The 22337-nt window shown below is 38.9% G+C and overlaps 1 protein-coding gene across 7 annotated transcripts in view; it reads right to left on the bottom strand.

Moving 5' to 3' along the window:
• Nucleotides 1-7976: 7976 nt before the first annotated feature.
• The window catches only part of Nol4 (nucleolar protein 4), a 372059-nt gene continuing 357698 nt past the window's right edge, over nucleotides 7977-22337 (bottom strand). For 6 of the 7 annotated variants that reach the window (XM_057789158.1, XM_057789164.1, XM_057789157.1 and 3 more), the window contains one exon: nucleotides 7977-9994. In XM_057789158.1, coding sequence (XP_057645141.1) covers nucleotides 9801-9994 — 194 coding nt within the window. In that variant the 3' untranslated portion in view covers nucleotides 7977-9800. The remainder of the gene's footprint in view (nucleotides 9995-22337) is intronic. The other variant, XM_057789161.1, reaches the window with a different exon arrangement.

Here is a 22337-nt window from a genome sequence, read left to right as displayed (position 1 = left end):
ATCTATCAAAATAATGCAAACTACAATGAGCTTCCTTAGCATTCCAACTAGAATGACATTCATAAAACAAAACAAAAGTTAGTGACGGTGTGGAGGAGAGGGACCTGTATGCTGTTGGTGGAATGCAGATTTATGTAACCTCTATGAAACAGTTAAGAAGCTCCCTAAAAAATTAAAATAGAACCATCTTATGACCCAGCTATCTCACTTTTGAGTATATATTCAAGTAAGGTTAAATGAACACACCAAAGATATACTTACATGTTCATATTTATTACAACACTGCTCATAATAGTTAAAATGCAATCAGTCTGGGTCCCAAATAGCAAGCTGGTGGTGTGTGCATGCAACGAGGTATTATTCTGTGTTAATGAAATCCTATTAGTTGTAGGGAAATCGATGGCACTGGGGAATGTGAATTTAATTAAAATAGACCAGTTACAGAAATAAAAGCACCGTATATTCTCTCTAGCATGCAAAAACTGAAAGAGGTTTACATGACTATGAACTATTAGTAGCTATTGGCAAGAGTGTAGGGTGGATACACTCTATAGGTATTTGATCAGGTGTGCTGTATGCAGCTACAGAAGCATCACCTCGAACCCTGTTCTTATACACATGTAATAAACGTCAATCTCAGGTTTATGAAAAAGCAGCAGATCATGTGCATGATGGTCAGTGGCTGGAGGTGAGTCCTCCTTGTAGAAGGAGAAAGAGGGGCCACTCAATGCTTAGCGAAGTCTGCGTTTAAGACTGGAGAAATTTTGCCTTGGCTGTCATGATCTGCCTGAGTCTTTAGCCGTCCTGTGCACTGTAGGATGCAGAAGATGGCAAGATGTGACTTCAGCCATCCTGTGCACTGGAGAACACAGAAGATGGCAAATCCCAACTTCAGTCGTCCTGTACACCGGAGAACACAGAAGATGGCAAATCCCAACTTCAGCTATCCTGTGCACTGGAAAATGCAGAAGATGGCAAGTCCTGACTTCAGCTATCCTGTGCAGTGGAGAATGCAGAGGATGGCAAGATGTGACTTCAGCCATCCTGTGCACCGGAGAACACAGAAGATGGCAAATCCCAACTTCAGCCGTCCTGTGCACCGGAGAACACAGAAGATGGCAAATCCCAACTTCATCTATCCTGTGCACTGGAGAATGCAGAAGATGGCAAGTCCTGACTTCAGCTATCCTGTGCAGTGGAGAATGCAGAAGACAGCAAGATGTGACTTCAGCCGTCGTGTGCACTGGAGAACGCAGAAGATGGCAAGTCCTGAGAAGCGTTCTTTCTGCATCATCACAGCAAGGGTGATGTGTAAGATTTTTGGATGGCGGTGTGTAAGTTATCTCGGGCAACTCACATGTCCTTTTATTCCTTTCTCAAAACAAGGAAATTGGTAGTGGGATTTTGTTGTTTTGATTTGCTTTAGAGATTTCTTTTGGCTTGACTTACTTTCCTAGAATCTATTTCTGAAGGATAAGTTATGTTAGCTCTTAACATTCTCTTACTCTTCTTGGCTCTCAGAAAAAAAAATATTATTTTTATGTGTGTGAGTGTATGTCTGTATTAGTTTATGGGCTTCACATATGTGCCGGTAACTGCAGAGGCCAGAAGGTGGTACTGGATCCTCAGGAACTGGAAATAACAGTTGGTTGAAAGTGGCCCGATATGGATGCTGGCTGAACTCAGGTCCTCTGAAAGGGCAGCACAGGCTCTTAACCACTGAGCCATCTCTCTAGGCCCAGCTCTTACTTATCAATGGCACATAGGTGTCTGAATGTCAGAAAGAAGCAAGACCTGCCTTTGTAGTGTGCTGCCTATTCAAAACCCACTAATCTTCCTCTCCTCCTTGGCACTTACTTCTGGTGATTGAAAGGTCGTCCCAGGATTCAACTAATCGTCTGCTCTGATGCATCATGCAAGCAGACCACAGGGAGCTAACTTGCTTTCATCACTTGACTACTTAAAATATATCTGTGCTCTACAGACACACTCTGACTTCTGAGGTCATTTCAAGTCTTGGCTCTAGCTGGCATCTTACTTGTCTCTGGGAATCTCTTTGCAGTCTTTAGCCCTGTAGCAACTGCTGGGGTTGAGATGCAGATGGTACTATTCCACACTTGCTCTGCCCTTCTCCTGCTGCTCTCTCCTGTAATTGGAGCATCCTGAATAGATACATCTTCCTGGCTTCTCTTGTCCTTTCAAATGACACTTGAAATGGTTGCCAGGCATTCTGAACAGGTATTCTACCTTTGTGATTCCATTCTCTTCTGTCCCCATCCCAGAGCTTCAAGACCCAACTTTACCCTGGCTGGGGCCTCATCTGCCATTGCATGTGAAATTGGTGCACTGAGTTTTGTATCAATATTACCTATATTTCTCTCTTCTAGTAGACGCTCACTCTTTGGACAGGAACATTAACTTTTCTATATCAGAATTCAATATCCACAATATAGTAACTGAACAGAATATGCAGTAAACAGATTAAAATGCAAATGAGTTAAGTGGCTCACATAGTTCTTGTGATTGGCTTCATGGTAGACTTCTGAATTGCCTATATCAGAGGAACTAAGATAAACTCCGTGGCGTGTACACCTGTCAGGACTGGCTGCCGCTGCAGGAGTGCAATGAATAAGGACAAGGAATTTCTCTTGACTGCTTGGCCTATCCACCGCAGTGCAAAAAATAGTATAAGAATTCAAGATTTTTCAGGAATAAAACTTTTGTGAATCCCATTCTTTAAGCAATAACGTGTATTCTCAACATTCTATACTTTATATTCTTTCTTACAAAATTAGGAAGATCATTATTAATCTTGATATCATCTTTCTATTGATGGTCTTTGGATAGGGGAAAATAATAAATTAGAAGAAGTGCAATTTTTATAGAAAGGTCAGACACAACAAATCGAGAGAGGAAGTGGAAGCAACAAATTTAAGTGTTTTATACGCCAATGACTGTTATAAATTCTGTAGATGGATTATGGCCAAAGTACTAACTCTAATCTGATCAAATGTTAAATATAATTTAATTGTTCAAAGTCAATTGAACACCACTGATACTTATTATTAGAAGTCCTGTGGATGAAGTTGTATTGCTAATAGGATTTATATGAGCTTTGGAATCTCATGTAACCCACTGACCAATGAGTTAAGACCTATGAGAAGGTGCCAGAGAATTGCCTGGCCGGAAAGAGCTTCTAAGTCATCAGTGTGAAGGATTATATTAGATGTTTCTTTTTAATTTCCATTGAAATGTTTATCTGTAGTGTTTGCCACATTTGTTTGTTGTGTTTATCTGGAATGACAAATTCTAGAATAATCTCTTTAATGAGCTCTACAAGACAACACTCTATACAAAAGAGAAGGAGTATGGGCTGTAGCTGGTGACAGTTTCTAAAGATAAACTACTGAATTGTATCTTTCCTGCAACTAAGAAATAAATACAATGAATGCATCCTGAGACATATTTAACAGAAAAAAGGAAATTTAATCAAAATGCTACAGAGGCAGAAAGATGGGGCCTCTATAGAGCCCATATTCTAATGACAGCTCATAGACATTTTATTCCATGTCAAATGATGGAATTGAATTTGTGTGTTTAATTAAGATTGCTAATTATCTGACCTTGATATAAAGAGAGTATCTCATGTTGCCCATGTGTACATGGTATAGCTAGAAGAATCCATGAATGTTTTAGAAAAAGGAGTAAAGATCAGAAGTTGAAGTTCTGACCTGCTGTGGTTCTGGTATTAAGGATGTAGACAGGATCAATCAAAGCATGCAGGTGGCCTGTAAAACTTGGACCAGAGAGCTGAGGTTGTACGTTAGGTAGTAGAAGGTTTGCCACTCACACAGGAAGCATGTTATGTTCACAGAAAGCAGAGGACAAAATGTTCAGGGTCATTCTCAGTTATGTAGTGAGTTTGAGAGTTGCCTGGTCCACATAAGACTCTGTCTCATGGCGGGAGGAAAAAGATGAAAAAGTTAAAAAAAATTCAGTTCTCCTCAACCCTCCCCTTCTTCCCTCCTTTTCCCCTTCAACCTTCCTTTCTCCCTTAACCCCCATGCTCCCAATTTTGTCAGGCAATTTTGTCTGTTTCCAGTTTCCATGTGGTCCTATAAATGGTTTTTCTTTGGGTTCACCTTATTACTTAGCTTATCTAGGATCATGAACTACATGCTCAATGTCCTCTGTTTAAAGCTAGTATCCACTTATGAGTGAGTGCATACCATATTCATCTTTTTGGGTCTGGGTTACCTCACTCAGGATAGTGTTTTCTGATTCCATCCATTTACATTCAAAATTCAAGATGTCATTGTTTTTTTTTTGTTTTGTTTTGTTTTTTTCCGCTGAATGGTACTCTAATGTGTAAATGTGCCACATTTTCTTTATCCATTCTTCAGTTGGAGGAAGGACAGAGATGAGAGGAAGGAAAGAGATATCTTGGTTGAGGGAACCATTATAAGGTTAGCAGAAACCTGGATCTGGAGAAATTCCTAGGAACCCACAGGATGACCCCAGCTAAGACCCTAAACAATAGAGGAGAGGAGGCCTGATCTTGACTTGCCCTGTAGTCAGACTGATGAATATTTTAAATATTTATGCTGGATATTATTTAAATATTAATGTTGGATAGAATCTTCATCCAGCAACTGATGGAAACAGAGGTAGAGACCCACATCAGAACACTGGACTGAGCTTCCAAAGTCCAGTTGAAGAGTAGGAGGAATGAGAATATGAGCAAAGAGGTCAAGACCATGATGTGTTCATCCACTGAAACAGTCTATCTGAGCTAATGGGAGCTCACCAACTCCAGTCAGACTGGGAAGGAACAAGCATAGGACCAAACTAGTCTCTCTGAATGTGATTGACAGTTGCATGGCTGGAGCAGACTGAGGGGCACCAGGATTTATCCCTACTGTCTGTACTGGCTTTTTGAGACTCTATTCTCTTTGAATGGATACCTTGCTCAGCATAGATATAGTAGGGTGGGCCTTGGACCTTCCACAGGGCAGCATGCCTTACCCTCTCTGAGGATTGGATTGGGGTGGGGTGGGAGGATGTGTGGAGGGAATGGGAGGAGGGGAAGGAGTGAGAACTTGGATTGGTAGTTTTTTAAAAAAATCTAATGAATTTAAAAAGAAAAAGAAAAAAAAAACAGAAGCTGGAGTGGGAAGAAAGTGGAGTCTCTCATGTCCTCTGGAGAGGAGATACCCAAATTTTAAGGAGAACTGGTGTCAATATGGTGACATTCCATAGGTTAGCTAAGCGCTTTCTAGCAAATTTGGCCTTCCACAAATGTTGAAAAGATGGACAATATGTTACTGCCTGCCCTGCCTACCTGCTTTATATTCAGGTGTTCTTGATATAAACTAAACTGGAAACACTGGCCGTACAAAGTTAGAAAAGATTTTGAGAAATATTCATCTTTAGATGATATCTGTATCTATGGCATCAGGATTCATAACAAGGCTCCCTTTTGTGGTTCATATGCATGGTCCCTTTGAATCAGATTTTGTAAGATTCAACGTTAAATTAGGGACATTGTAGTAGTACACATCTGTCTTCTCAGCACTGAGGAGGAAGATACCTAGATGAAGGTGAAATTCTGTCCTAAACACAAACAAAGAAAAAAATGAAAAAAAAAAAAGCCCACTTATTTTGGAACTTCACCCTGACACGTTACATGTATTTGATTGCCATCAGTGGGAATTTTTCTTTTAAATGTTTTTTGTTTATTTGCTTGCTTTTAGTTTTATGTGCATAGGTGTTTTGTGTTACTGTATGTCTGGTATTAGGTGCATGCTTGGTGCCTACAGAAGTTAAAAGTGGCCACCAGATCCCCTTGAACTGGAGAAACAGATGGTTATTAGCTGCAATGTGAATGCTGGGAATAGAACCCATGTCTTCTGGAAGAACAAAAAAGTAGGGTTCTTAATGTTTGAGTCATTTCTCCCTCTATCAGTGATAGGCTTTGCTGCAGCTTTTTATGTTTCTAGAGGTTATCACTTAAGGAAAATTCAGCAATCATAGAAGCATTCCATCAAATCATTTAACAGGTAACTGTAATTCATCTATAAGAATAAAGCTGTTAATATTTAATATGGGCACCCAGTTCTAAGGCACAGTGCAAAATGGAACTATTTAGTGCTTGGCAGTAGCAGGGAAATAGCACAGCCACCTATAGTGAGAGTCCCCTTCAGAAGTGACTGGGTCAAATGCTGACTTCAGTTCTAGGGTTGCCCTCTTGGCAAGACGTGCCATTTTTTTTTAGGCTACTATATAAAATGCGGATGGACGGTGCACATCTCCAAGTGTTGTGTGATATTTTGATCATGTTCTGACAAATAAGACTTGTTTGGAGTCAGAGGGCAGAGCTAATCACTAGCCGACCAAAATTAACCCAGTGGTTTTGGAGGACTGAGGAGAGATAGGACAGGAAGTAGAAAGGCAGGGGTGGGAGTGGTGGGGTGGAATCTTGGCCCCTTTGGAGGAAGGAGTGGAGCAAGTAGGAGAGGACTGGTGGCTTCTCTGCTTCTCTGCTCTGACTCCTGAATAGACTAATGCTTCGCCAAGGTCACTGTGGAATGCGATAATAATTATAATAATGAGGAATAAGTATAGGGGATGAGATGATTTTCTTTGTGTGGGAACCCGGGGCATGCTGGCCATCACTCGGTCTGATGCCTGCTCTACCCATGTTGATACATGAGCTACAGAATTCAAGAAGTTTCAGTGAACGCTCATGTTTGTATGCTCGCTGCAGCTATTTCAAGATGTGCTTTCTTATCAAGAGTATTTAAGCAATACAATGTGTGTGTGTGTGTGTGCGTGCGCGCGCGCGTGTGTGCATACACAACACACATGTGGAGGTCAAAGGATCTCTACAAGCTCTCTCTTTCTACTCTATGTGTTCTGGGGATCAAACTCAGTTCCTCAGGTGTGGCGGTAGGTACCCTTATCTGTTTAATATTTTCACCTGTCCAAATAGAGATCAGGCTGGCTCACAGGTGTAAGTCAAAGGCCGAAAAGAAAGGAGACTGTTATTTCACTTCCACCTCCTTAAAGAAATGAGGGGATCATGGTGTCCTATTTGTGCAGACACATGCAGAAGACACTAAGGGTTTGAGTTCTTTGAGAGCAGCCATGGAAGTGATAATGGCAGGTAAGTCAGACAGAGACAAATGTGACTGCCTGGAGCTCAGCATTGCATTTGCCAAATTCAATGTATACTAAATTCTGTCATGAGTACCGGTTTCTGACTGATGTCACAGGTCAACAATGGATGTCTTTCTCATTTCTCTCCACTTTATTCTTTTGAGGCAGAATCTCACACTAAACCTGGAAATCAATGATTGGCTAGACTGGCGGCTGGCCGGTGCTCCCAGCAGTAAGATTACCAACACTTGTTGCCCTACCTGGTTTTGTATGTGGGGGCGAGGGATTTGAACTCATGTCTTGATGCTTTTAGAACATTTTCCATTATGCACGGAGCCACCCCCTCAGCTCTGGAACACTCAGTCATCAGGAAGGCTTACAAGAGTTAGACCATACTTGAAAAACTAAAGACTAACGTGAACAAATTCATCTTTTGAGTAGATTTCAAGACTCGTTTGTAGTAGCCTTACCCTGTTGGTTCACTTCACTTCTCCAAATGAATGTTTTAGTGGTCTGAGTGTTCCAGCTTTGGGATATTCAGGGAAAGAACAGTTGAATATTATCTTTTTCAAATGTAGACGCAAGACTGCATTTCATATTTTAAACAGAAATTGCCAAAAATGAAGTACTAAAATTTATAGGCAGCCAGAACAGCCCAGTACCTGCCTGCCACGTCTAGAGCCCTGGGGTTCACCCTTAGCACCTCAGAACAGCTCAGGGTTAGAGTGCTCACCTGCCACGCCCAGAGCTCTGGGGTTCACCCTTAGCACCACAAAAAATAAAATGGAGTTTACAAGATTTCAAAATCATTGTTTTAACACAGAATTCTGTTTATTAAACCAAACAAAAACAGAGAAAATTATACCAGCCCTCATTTTTAAAATTTTCATTAAATAAGCAAACTCTAAATTCACACCTTTAAAAGATGTTTGTGCATCTATGTATTTCCAAAATACTCATATTTCAATAAGATTTTCACATTATATTCACCAACAGTATCACAAAATTTCTTTTTTTTTGTTGTTTTTTTGTTTTGTTTTGTTTACGTAACTGTAAGGAACAATAATTCTAGAAACACTAGAAGAAAAAAAGCATAGCAATGTCCACAGTTACAAGAAAAAGTGCACATTACCCGGTCACAATCACAGTCAGTACTTGGAAAACTATATGTAACAAGTAGGAAAGGAACACCACTGATGCCTTCAACCCATTGTCAAAAACCAAAGGACACAGATTTCACATAAAATAAGGCAAATTCAAGAATGCACAAGGAATTCATAATTCAACCAAAGCTAAACAACAGAAAGGAAAATAGTACAAGCATGAACTAAAAGTACTTCTCCTTAAATATTTTAAAAAGAGGCTTGCTTCAGTGCACAGAAACCACCACTCAGTGTGTGTCTAACACTAGAAACGGAGAAAAAAGACCAGAGCTTGGGGGGGCCAGGGAGTGGGGTTGGGGGGCAGTTCATTGTAAGGTACAGCTCTGTCTGCTGAGGCGTCTCAATTTTAGCACACACAAAAAAAAACAACAACCCTAAATTATACAAATCGTATCAGGAGATATAACAGCCTTTTCTGGAAACTATTTCCAAAAGAAATGAAAAGTAAACACGAGAGTGCAAAGTTTAGGATTGTCACCTGCAACCTCATAACATTCAGTCATCTCCATCCAGTCGCTGCTCTGGAGGGTGGCTTGTGAGAGCAGCGCTACCAGGGCAAGCGGCTCAACCAGGGCGAGCAGCGCCCCCAGGGGCGAGCATCTCTAAGGAAAGCGCGATGTGCCAGCTTTCGCTTTGTTTTATAACGTTTAGAAAATTCCGGGATGAAAACTGCTGTGGTAAGCTGCCATGTCGCGTGGGTGTTTTGAGACTGGCGTTAAGTACAGAATGTAGGCATCTCTTGGAAGTAGTTCCTGGCGGGACGGCTTACAGAACATAGGCAAAGGATTTTTTTTTTTCCAGCATTGAGTGTTGTTTTTCTTTTATATATATATATATCTAGAAAGAATTTGGAAAGAGTAGAAGGCAAAAGGGATGTGGAAAGGGTACTTACAGTAGTTTCTCAAAAAACAGTTTTCTTTTAGGACCTATGAAAAAGTTACCAAAGTAAAAATGACCATTTTTTGAATGAAAAACAAGTATTCTTTTTTATAAAAATTACATTTTTCTTTTAAAATACAAGATCCTTTTCATTGCTGTCATATCCTGTAGCAACAAGAAATTTGGCTTTTTTTTTCCCAGATACTTCAGCTTCCGGTCCAATAAGTCAGTAGAAAACTCCACTAATATCTCAGCTGGATCTTGAACTATTTTTTTATATATACCACAAGCTTCTTCATTTTTATCCTTGAACTAAGAATATGCAGCCTTTTTAAAAAAAATTGCTTATGATATTTATGTTGACACACTAAAACAGAAAGCAACTGGCTGGGCACATTTAAGCATCTCGAGTACTTCAAGGTCCGAGTTCCTCTGAAGCTTCTTAACACACCAGTGTACGGGCCAAGGACTACGAGGCAGGATGGAAGTGTTTCTCTTCAGAGATTGTGCAGCAAGACCAGGGGCATCTCTGCTGGGAAATCAAGTGTCATTAGTGGGAACTGCAAACTTAGAACTCGGTGGGTATGGACCTCGTTTGCTTCAGTTCTGTTGTAAAATGAGATTTTCCAGTTCATCTGCAGAGCGCAATAAAAATGCAGCCGATTCTCGGTACCCTGCGACAAGCTGTCTCACAGCGTTGATTTCTGTTGGACTCAGCTGAGGTCTGGAGTTTGAACTGCTGGAGGATCCTGAGCCAGTCGCCAGCTGCCGCTTCATGCTGAGATCCGTGGGTCCTAGACAAAAAGAATCACAAAGTAAGACAGGAATCGTGTTTATTCCAACATCTCACATATGAGCACCCATCAAATTACGATTGAATTTATTCATGAATGCTGTCATGAGAAACTCATGGTCTCTATAATCAAATGCATCTGCTCCCTGCAAGACTAAAGAGTAGTATGATGCGATGTGGGTGTCTGAGGATTTTTTTTCAGGTATCTTGGGTAGCATCCAGCCCTCACTTCTTGTTACAGCCGAGACTCAAGCCCTTTGAACACGAGCTCTTGGCAGGATTCGATTTTCAGTCCGTCTCCCGCATGTTGCAGGCACTTCAGTGTACCAGCACTGCAATGATGAATTGCAAATATTTTTATTTGCTGCATTTATTAACAATGATAACTCCCATCAGTTCATATTTTTAATGACTTCCAGGATAATTTTTAAACTTATTTTTTTATACATTAAAATTTATTTTTTGAGAATCTCACACGTTTATAAGACATATTTTTCATCTTGTCCAGTCACCACTTCTGCCCGTTCAACTCCATCCACATCTCCTTCAAAGACTTCTTCCCAACCTTATTTCCTCTTTTTAGAAAGTCCTCCGAGTCCAATCAGTGCTGCCTGCCTGTAGGAGCTTGGATGTAAGACCATCCACTGAAGCATGGACCAGCCACACAGTCCCCGTACCCCAAGTTACCAGGAGTGTCTCAGTAACCGGCAAGGCTGTGTGAGTCCTTTCCTTATCTATGCTGATGTTTTGACTGACTTGCTATTGGCAGGTCTTGTTTAAACAATTTTCCACTTGGCACAATCAAGAATGATCTGTGAAGAGGGTCTCAGGGAGGGATTGTCCAGGTTAGACTGGCCTGTGGGTGGGTATATATGTGGAGTTTGATTGCTTTAATTGTGTTTTCAATCAATTTAATTTGGACCTATCCAAAGTGGGTGGCAGCACTTCGTGGAACGAGCCCTGGACTGTGTAAGACTGGAGAAAGAGAGATGAGTGTAGGCACACATTTGGTTGACTCCTTCACCCAGCCCGGCTCCTTGACTGTGGATGTGACTATATGCTTCAAATCCCTACGGCCTTGAGCTTCCAGCCATGATGAACAGTAATTAGAAACTGTGATTCCAAGTAAGCCCCTTCTCCTCTAAGGGACCCTGATGGCATTTTACCTCAGCAGCTTGCTAAGAAACTATACAACCGCTTAAGAAATGTAGTCACTGAGGGCCGAGGGACAAGTGTAGAGTGGACAAGTTCAAGCTGCATATTAAGGACTTGGTTTAACCTTTTCTTTCTTTCTTTCTTTCTTTCTTTCTTTCTTTCTTTCTTTCTTTCTTTCTTTCTTTCTTTCTTTCTTTCTTTCTTTCTTTTTAAAGCAGTTGGTCTAGATGTTTCTTTCTCACATCAAGGTAATGTTATCTACTAGGTGGATTAGCTTTATAATAGGTTAGAATAAACTTTTCCTTGAAATGGAGTGAGAAAGTAGTTCTTATAACAACCTGCAGGGAAACTAGATGTTTTAAGTTATTAAACTGCATCTCTATTTGCACAAAATACAGTCAGATGTTTCTAGTATTCCTTTATATCTTTAAACCAAGTCTAGAAGTTCTGGTTTTATGCAAAATTTAGTAACTTATTCTAAAATTGAATACAAAGTTATTTAAAATCTTGATTTCAGAAATTAGCATTGTGAAGACACTTCATATGAAAATTTCATGTCTGCCTTTATAATTCAGCAAATATTTATTAAAATTCATAAAGTTTGGAGAGAATGTCTAAATTTAGTAGTAATTGAATAAAGTATTGCTAAGCATATCACAACATGACTCTGTAACATGAAAGTATTTTAACAGACCCTAAATATGCAGAAGTGTTTAAAAAGGTGGGCATTTCTTTTGTGAGTTAAGATAAGTATCACAATTTTCTTGCAAGTGCTTCTTGAGGCATAAGGGAGACAGGTCAAGACCCAGTCTCTCTTCCATGGATCCCCGAAGGACGTAGAGGTCTCCCGAGAGGGAAACAGCTTCCCTTGAAATTTAATTAGAGCAGACAGTAAGATCTTTCCAAAGAACTCTTGACATTCACGAGAAACACACTTCTACTTCGGTCATGGCCTTTCCAAGCTTTGATTTTTCAGGAAGGATTTATCTTCCATTTGGTCTGCTATTTACAAAATCACGTTATCGACATGACAAACGGAGAGAGTGTGGCTTGTCACATTTGTGGAAAGGAGTCACTGAACCTGTGCTCAAACAGTTAACAGTATCTCTGCAAGGTTCTCTGTGCATTCCCTTTTATTGATAGGCTTCTTTTTCTTTTTATATTTATTTATTTTTTTACTCATTTTATATATGAACCATAGTTCCTTCTCCCTCCCCTCCTCCTCAAACCTCCTCCCATCCCACCCCTGTCTACTCTTCAGAAAGGGTAAAGCCTCCTATGGAGAGTCAACAAAGTCTGGCACATCAAGTTGAGGGAACCAAGCTTCCCCCGCCCACCCATCAAGGCTGAGCAAGGTGTCCCATTATATGGAATGGGCTTTTAAAAGCCAGCTCATGTGCTAGGTACAGATCCTGGTACCCCTGTCAGGGATCCCACAAACAGACCGGGCTACAATACAATCCCCCACATGCAGAAGGCCTGGTTCAGTCCCATGTAGTATCCCCTGTCGAGAGTCCATGAGCTCCCACAAGTTGGAGTCAACTGTCTCTGTGGATTTCCCTGTCACATGATATTGGCTCATACAATCCCCCCTCCATCTCTTCGACTGAATTCCCGTAGCTTGGCCTGGTCCTTGGATGTGGTTCTCTTCATCTGCTTCTGTCAGTTACTGGATAAAAGTTCTATGATGACAGGTAGGGTAGTCACCAATCTGATTACAGGGGAAGGTCAGTCAGTTCAGGCCCCCTCTCCACCATTGCTAGGGGTCTTAGCTGGGGTCATCCTTGTGGATTCCTGAGAATTTCCCAGCATCATGTTTCTCCATAACTCTGTAATGACTCCCTCTACCAAGATATCTCGTTCATAGCTCTCCCATCCCATTCCTCCTCCAACTCCACCCTCCCATTCCCTCATGTTCTCATCCCTCACCCCTTCCCCTTTACCACTCCCCAATCCACCTGGCCCCCAATTTGCCCAGGAGATCTCATCTATTTCCCCTTCCCAGGGTGATCCATGTGTGTTGGGGGCTGCTGTCTGGAAAACTATGTGACTACTTCCCATACAAACTATAGCTTAAGAGCCTGGCTGCCATACCATATAGAAATATGTCCCTCATAGGGTCCTCTTTGTTACCGGGCTCTTCTGGAGCTGTGGATTGTGGTCTGGATGACCATTAACTTCTGATCCTCCTGCCTCCGCCTCCCAAGTACTGGGATTACAAGCATGAACCACGAGGTCCCATTTGCCTTAAAATTCTAAACATCCTAACTTAGTGAAGACTTAATTTCTTCCACATTTATTAACACATACAATTGAGATAACTTTGTAGTCTTTGTAAGCTCATTAGCAACCCCTCTCCAAACTATAAGAAACCTTTTTGCTAAGTGATTGTTATTCAAATCTTTAATTTCATAGGGATAAGAAGAAAAAAATATACATGTAATAGATATTTATTTAGTGACCACTCACACAGCCCTCATCCAATGTCACTATCAATCTTTCATTTTGTCTCAAAGATTCAAAGCTATATTGAACTGATTCACCTTAACTCAAAACACAACTATTGCATAATTAAAATGTAAGCCCACTATAAATAATAGTTGAAATATGAAGATGTAGAACTTAATGAAGTCTAGGAAGTTACATTTGAAGACAAAACCACTGAGAACATGATTATTAGATAAGCCATGCCAGTGAATAGGAAAGTCAATGACCAAGAAGACACTTAAACAGAAAATGGTCTCCGTAACACAGCTAAGGCAAATACTCACAAACCTCCAAAAGGCCATGTTTATCTAAGTATCCTGTGTTGATCAAAGTGATATGGACTTACTTTTTTATGATAATTCTGAAACGTTGAATCAAAAGTTAAAGATATGTCATGTTAACCTAGACCAAAATTAGAGCCATGATTCATTTTTAAGGCATGAGATATATTTAAGTTATAAATAAACGACCATTTATTATTTTTAAAGTTTAAATGAAAGTATACATTCATAATTATTCATTTTTATTTCTAAAATTAATGTATCAGTTGACTGTTTATGGTACATTTTTGTTTCTTGTTTTAAGATGCTTCATTTTGTTATAATGTTTTAGTTTCTCTTTAACTCAGATAATGTTGCTTTCAAGGACACTTTTTAAAAAACGTTTTTTAACAATGAGAACTACATTTTTGAAGACTGTGGTAACTCTTTTAAATTGTTCAAAATTATTAGTGAGATGGGTGGAGAGATTGTTCTTGCAGAGGACCTAGATTCAATTCCCAGCACCCATATAGGATCTCTGACCTTTTGTAATTCCAGTTACAGATGATTCAATGCCTTCTTCTGGGTCAGAGGTATCAGGCCTGCATGTGGTGCACATACATGCCTACAGGCTAAGCATCCATACATAAATAAAATAATCTAATAATATGTATATATGCATACACACACACACACATATATATAATGACATGGCTGGGATATGACTTGGTCAGTAAAGTACTTTCCATATGAGCGTTAGGACGTGACTTCAGATCCCTAACACATACCACAAAAAGCTGAGAGAGTAGACACCTGAAATCCCAGTGCTGAGGAGATATAGACAGGGGCTTACTGGTCAACCACCCTCATCTACTTAGTGAGGTTCAGGCCTTTGAGACTCTGACCCAATGGAAAGGTGGATGCATTTGAGGAACAGCACTTATAATGGCTGGTTTTATGTCAACTTGACACAAGCTAGAATCATCAGAGAGGAGGTGATCTCAATTGAGAAAATACCTCCATAAGATACAGTTGTAAAGCATTTTCTTGATTGGTGATCAGTGGGAAAAGACCCAGCCCATTGTGGGTGGTGCCACCTGGTGGTCCTGGCTTGGTAAGAAAGCAGGTTCTGCAAGCCATGATGAGCAAACCAGTAAGCAGCACCTCTCCATGGCTTCTGATTCAGTTCTTGGCTACAGGTTCTTGTCCTCCTTGAGTTCCTGTCCTGACTTGCTTTGATGACGTGTGATATAGAAGCATAAGCTGAACAAACCCTTTCCTTCCTGAACTGCTTTGGTCATAGTGTTTCATCCCAGCAATAGTAACCCTCACTAAGGCAACACCAGCGCTTGTCTTCTGGCAGACAGACACACACACACACACACACACACACACACCATTCTCACACATTCCATGCAAGCATACCTCCCTAACACTACACAGATTCTATTTCTGATATAATTTTACAGAATAAAGATGGTTTAGTAAATGAGAATTTAGTTTAAGGATGGCAGAGTTTCAGTGACAATTGGAAGAGTAGGGTGTTTCCCAGCATGCTCTTACTATTATTTTCTTAATGAATAGGTGTATGTTATCCGCTGAAATACAAATTTAAAAATCTGTCCAAATAGCCCTCTGTGCTTCTCGTATCTTAACTGATCCCACTTCAGACTGTACTGAGTTAATTCTTTCTCAGCTTTGAAATTGATCTTGGCAATAACTAATCCATGCCTTATGGACACCAGTTCTTTAGTCTCCTCAGTCTTCTCAATTCCCTGAATATACATGGGATAAACAACAGTAACATAGCAGAAACATCCTAAGGCCTCAAAAGGCAAGGAAAGCTATTTTCAGCCAGTGACTAGGGAGTTTTAAGCGACCACTGAAATTTTCAGGATCACATGTTCCACATCCCATCAGAGCCATTCATTCCATATCTCAGTAGTTTCCAAGGTTTCTTTGTTCTGGACATTCGCTATCACAGTCAAACAACCATCCAGGGGAAGTGAAGGGGCTTTGTTGGCTAGCAAGCTGTTTGGATGCTAACTTTGTCTCCAAAGCTAAGTTTCATTTCTCTTTTGAGTGTAGCAGATGTTCGATAGAAGTATTCACTGATGATAATTTAGTACCTTTCTGTCAAAAGGTAAAATAAATTAACCAAAAAAAAAATCAATATTCTAGCAACATATAAAGCATCTGCTGTGGTGTTGGCTAAACTCAGACACCTCATAAATGACCCTTCCTTTACCCGATAACTGAATGTTTATCAAAGGTAAACAGTATCTGAACTACCAAACTAAATAAAGTAAACCAGATTCAACAGCCAATAAGTTTCATCTATATTCACAAGTCTTGGAGCACCAGAATTTGCCTGTTGGGGGTATCCTTCCTGATGGGATCACTTTGACATCATATAAATCTGGGTACTTTCCGTTCCCCCATCCCCCATGTTGTATTTGCTCACTTAAAACTTAGCTTATCCAGTCCTATTGTTTTTGATAAAATTATTTGCAAAACCACTGGGGTCTGATCCTTTGAGTAGAAAATTTCGTATTTGCAATACCAATTCTGCTTCGTGTATTCAGATTCATCTTGGAGCCCTATTTCTCTTAGAGTTAATATTTGTAAGAGAGGCTCTTTCACTGAATGCCAGAGATACACTCTTGTAGCCTTTCACTGCTCTTTTATTATTTCTCTATGCTCTTCTTTCTTGGTTTGTCTTCATAGGTAATTTCAAAGCCTTTCAAATGTTCAGCTTTTGGGTTTGTTGGTCTTTTTATTTCTTGTTTCTTATTTAAAGTAATATTCAGACTTCTTTTCTTTTTTTCAGCATTTTCTTTGTTTCTAACTTGGACTAAATGATTATACAAATAAATGATAAAGGGATGGGAATGCTGATTACCTTGACCTGAATATTATATACAGCATGCTCTGTGTTTTACAAATATGTACAATTACAGTATGTTAATTTAAAAAATTGGTCAGCAAGATGGCTCAGTTAGTGATTTAGTTAAAATGACTATTGCTGTGAAGAAACACTATGACCAAAGCAACTTGGAGAGGAGGGTTCTTTCACAATCATCATCAAAGGAAGATAGGACAGAAACTCAAACAGGGACAGAACCTAATGGATGGAACCTGGAAGCAGGAACCAAGAAGGAGGGCTTTTTGCTAGCTTTCTCCCCATGGCTCACTTAAGGGATGGCCCAACACACAATGGGCTGACACCTCCCCCATCAGTCACTCATTAAGAAAATGCCCTACAGGCTTCTCTGCATCCTGATTTTATGGAGGCATTTTCTCAGTTGAGGTTGCCTCCTCCTGATGGCTCTCTAGCTTGGGTCAAGTTGATGTAAAATTAGCTGGTCTAATTGATCCCTTGTCAACTTGACATACACAAACATGTCACTGTTAAGTTACAAATTTTATAATATTCATGACTATACATTACAATTGAAATTACAATATAAAACAGTGTGTAAAGATGCTTGTTACAACACCTGAGTTTGAACCCTAAGACCTACAAGGTAGAAGAAGAGAATCAAGTCCAACAAGTTGTTCTCTGACCTACACACACACATGCACACAAAACACACACATGCACACACACACAATGTAATAAACGTAAGAAAGCAAAGAAAACAACTCTAAAATAATTAATCAATATTTTATTGTTTGAAGTGGGAATAAAATACTAGCCCAGGTCCACTGTTCAAATTTATTATCCACTAATTATCAATACTTCTGAATGCAATGGCTACCAGCATACTAAATATTCCTTCATGGTTATTGTTTACTTAAGTTGCCAATATTTGAATGACTATGCATTATTAGAAAGTTAGAGGTATGTTTCTTCATGTAACCATTAAATTTTAATTTATTTTTAACTTGCTTTTCCTTTCTATCTATTGGTTTATGAGAGAAGTGTTTTATACTCTTTGGTAATGATCTTGGGTGTCATTTCTTCTATGCTATTTTGTTAAGTTTTCATTTAATAATTTATAGGTATGTTCTTGGGACACATGGAATAAGAGAATTACTACTTTATGATTACCTATTTCTCTTCAGCAATATAAACTGAGTCATTAATGCCCCAATTTGTTGCCTAAATTAATGTGAGAGATCAACATTTATAGTTTTCACTAAATTTCAATATAGAATTCAAAATATCTCCTGCTATAAAAGAGACCTGTGATCAAAGTACATAGGAAACCTGGATTTACCAATAAACATTGTCTGAATTTGGTGGTCAGGCTTGGTTGGAAAGCAATTAGCTGGTTGATGAGAAAGTCTCATGGCTATACTTCATCTTTCTTTTCAATAATGTCTTAACCATCTCATGACTGTTGTGTGTGTTTTGTCTACTGTATCTTCTTAAGAAGCCAATCACAAACTTGTTTCATAATTTGTAGTGTCAAAAGCTTATTCTTTGGTAACCTGGTGATGATTATCCCATATTTAATAAGTAGAGAAGGGAAATCCGACAATATAAATTATAGAAACTCAGTCAGAAAAAGTGTTGATTACACTTAATTGGATTGACAAAGACTATTTTTAGTAAGCCTTTGCTTACTTTCAGTATATACATACAGAAACGACTTTTCATTCCATTATTTGTATGACTATAATTATTAAAGTACTTATTTTATGCACGTATATGTGTGTGCCGATATGCAATTATATGCATCACATATGTACAGAATTCTGGGGTGTTCAAAGTATATAGGATCCCCTGGAATTGGAGTTGCAGGTGGTTGTGAGTCACCTGATCTGGATGTTGGGAACAAAACCTAGGTCCACTGCAAGAATGGTAAGTTCTCTCCAACCCTAAGGCATCTCTCCAGCCCTAAGACAATGATATTTATGGTTCTCAGTACGACTTGATGTTTTTCCACACTCAGTGTGCAAGATTTGATTAGGAAATTATCAGAGAGCATACTTTAGTGGGACTTGTACTTCTTTTGTAGTCTAAGGTTTATTACAAGTAGTATCAGTCAATCTGGTTAAGTGTAATCAAAGCCTCTTCTGACTGAGCTTCCCTCACTTAAATCTTCCTTACATTATCAGATTTCTCTTCTCTACTTATTAACTATGGGATAATCACCACCAGGCTACCAAAGAATAGTCTTTTACACTACCAATTATGAAGCAAGTTTGTATTGGTTTCTTAAGAAGATACAGTAGGCAAGACACAAACCACAGTCATGAGAAGTTGAAGACATTACTGACAAGAAATGTGAAGTATAGCCACAGAACTTTGTCATCAACAAACTAACCACTTTCTTACCAAATCTGAACGTCAAATCCAGACAGTGTTTATTGGTAGATCCAGGTCTTTTACATACTATGATCATAGATCTCTTCTATAGTAGCATTGCAAGGAGAAGGCTGCTTGTTCATCCCAGCTGCCCAAAACTAAAATAATCACATAGAAACTATATTAATTAAATCACTGCTTGGCCCATTAGCTCTAGTTTCTTATTGGCTAATTCTTACATCTTAATTTAACCCATTCCTATTAATGTGTATATTGCCATGTAGCAGTGACTTACCGGGTAAAATTCCCAGAGTCTGTCTCCGGAGGATCCATGGAGTCTATCTGACTCTCCTTTCTTCCTCCCAGAATTCTGTCTTCTCTGCCTACCTAAGTTCTGCCCTATCAGGCCAAGATAGTTTCTTTTATTCATTAACCAATGCAAGAAACACACAGAGAGGACTCCCACATCATTGTACAGTATATTTTGAATTTTATATATTGAATTTTAGTGGAAACTGTAAATACATATCTCTCACATGCTATTGTTGATGTTTATCTTAAAATAAATATAAATATTTTATAATATAAATCTCCTGAACCTGCCTTGACAAAGATTCTATGCTTTTGAATTAGAGGTGGTGGCACATCCCTGTAATCTGAGCATTCTGGAGCTTGAGGTAGGAGGGTTACAAAATGAAAGGCCAACTTGAGCTACATAGTGAGACCTTGTTACTACGTGTTCATATGTTATACTATATATTAAATTATATATTTAATATATTTACTGGTTTTAAGAATAAATGAGAATTAAACCCAGGTCTTCTGAAAAAGTAGTAAGTATTCTTAACTGATATTTCAACATTTTTCTTTATTGTCTTGATCCATTTGTACTTCATTTTAGTTTGTATCTAAACTCAGTTTAAGACAATTACCTATAGACCAAACCACAATTAATAAATCTACAATGCAACCTAAGGTTCAGATAACATTGTGGAAGAGTGGCAGAGACTTTATAAAAGCCATAGCACCAGGATGCTGTTTGTTAGATTGTGTCTCTAGAAATGACAGGGAACTTGAAACCGCAAACTCTCCACAATATGGTCACCTACACAAGATCAAGCGTCAATACTAACTGATGCACCAGTGTAGATGGGGACAATTTCACAAGGTCCCATGACCAGCGGTTTGGAGAGAGGTAAATTTGATTTTCCCCGAGGACAAGACCCTTGCCTGATAGATTACCCTATTTTAAATGATCAGCCTTGAACAGAGATGTGCATATAAGCAATGCTAAATGGCCTTAGTAGGCTGTATGAACATGTGTGTTGGTGCATGTCAGCACATTACAGTAATATTAAAGAAGAGCTCTTGGACTTGAGAGTGAGTGGGAAGGGACACATGAGCTAAGCAGGGGAGCAGGAGAGGTGGGAACAATGTAAATACAGAAATCACTTGATATTCTCAAAATTTTTAAGTTAAAAATTTAAATTTAAATAAAAATTCAGTTAAAATATAAATAAGACTTCTGTGCATGAGTATATGGGAAGCAAAACTGGACTGGTGTGGTTTAGAAAAATCGAGAGGAGAAGAAGTTGGGAGGGGTGAGGATATAGGGGGTAGATCTGGAAGAGATTAGGGGAAGGGATGGGTTCAATATGATGAAAACACATTTTATAAAATTACCAAAATCTTAATAAAATACTGAATTAAATATGTTAATAAAATGGAAGTTCTACCTGTGTTATAGCACTGACAAACTAAGTAACAAGATCCAACTGATGAATTTGGACCCAGGATGCAATTAAACTCAAAACACAGAATACTATTTAATACACATACAAAGATGAACAGACAGCATTAAAGTCAGCAAATGTAGACATGGGTTTGAGTTCTTCAATATAAGCTTCTCTGCTGTGTGAGGTTGACTAAATTATTCACATTCTCTGAGATTCACCAGTAAATTATTAACAAATACTGTTTCCTTTGTTTGCTAGACTAATAAAGCAGGAAAATAGAATTAAATTATTTGTATTAAGTGACTTAATAAGTAAAGTTATATTTGTGTGTGTGTGTCTAAGACAGGCAACAACCTTGAGTATTATTCCTCATAAGCTGTTCATCCTGTTGTTTGAGACAGAGTCTCTTTCCGGCCTTGGGCTTGTTTAGACAAGACTGGTTGACCTTTAAGCCTCTGGGATCCTCTTCTTCCACCACTCCAATTCTTAGATTAAAATTGTGTGCCACTACATCTACATTATGTTAAATGTGTGTTCTGAGAATTGGATTCAGATTCACATTCTTGCACCACAAACACATTATCAACTGAGCCATTTCCCAGGTATATTAACATTATTAAAGTTTAAAGATTTATTTAAGTTGGCATGACTCTGTGCATTATTTCTATTCATACATATTAGTTATAAACATACATATGTGTATGTGCACATGCCTGCTGGTGTGCTTCTATGTGTGCGTTTATAGGAAATAAAGTATTGATTGCGACATGCAGTTTGGAGGCTCGGAAATCTCAAAATCTGCAGCCAGCAGTCTGCATCCTCAGCAAAGCCAGTATGAAGCTGTGGTCTGATGACTAGCAGAGTTGGTGATGTATTCTAGCTGCAGACATGCAGGTGCAGGCCCCATGAGAGCTAAGGCTTCATTTAGTCTGAGAAAGCTCCTGCACTGTAGTTCAGTCAGTCTCAGGCAGCAGAAAGTCCCTTTTTCCAACCATTTGCTTCTTTTTGAGTGACGTCTTCAACTGGTTGGAAGATTCTCACCTAATTAATAGTGAAATGTCTGGACACCCTGTGGCCAATTCAAGTTGATAAAAAACATATTAACAACTGAATTTAAAAGTTTATTAAAGAGTTATCCTTTAAAGGGCTGGTGGTCACAGTTACCATTAAAGTTTTGAGATACTTATTTAATGTGTTATAGACATAAAATGTGAAAGGAGTATCTTTCTGTATGCATAATGGCAATATGAATATCTAAGTTTCTGTATACTAAACACACACTGATAACTCTACAGTGCCTTAAAAAACTTAGAAAAACTATAACCATCCTAGAATCACTGAAAAATAATGCAGTAAGAAACTTGCTAATTATTGAGGATATACTTCCTTTAGAATTGAAATTATTAATTGACAATCAAATTGATAATAACTACATTAAAACTTTAGAGT

Source organism: Chionomys nivalis, chromosome 14 (assembly GCF_950005125.1).
Source record: "Chionomys nivalis chromosome 14, mChiNiv1.1, whole genome shotgun sequence".
NCBI lineage: Eukaryota > Metazoa > Chordata > Mammalia > Rodentia > Cricetidae > Chionomys > Chionomys nivalis.
Note: the sequence above shows the minus strand (reverse complement) of the source record. Positions and strands in the feature narration are given on the sequence as shown.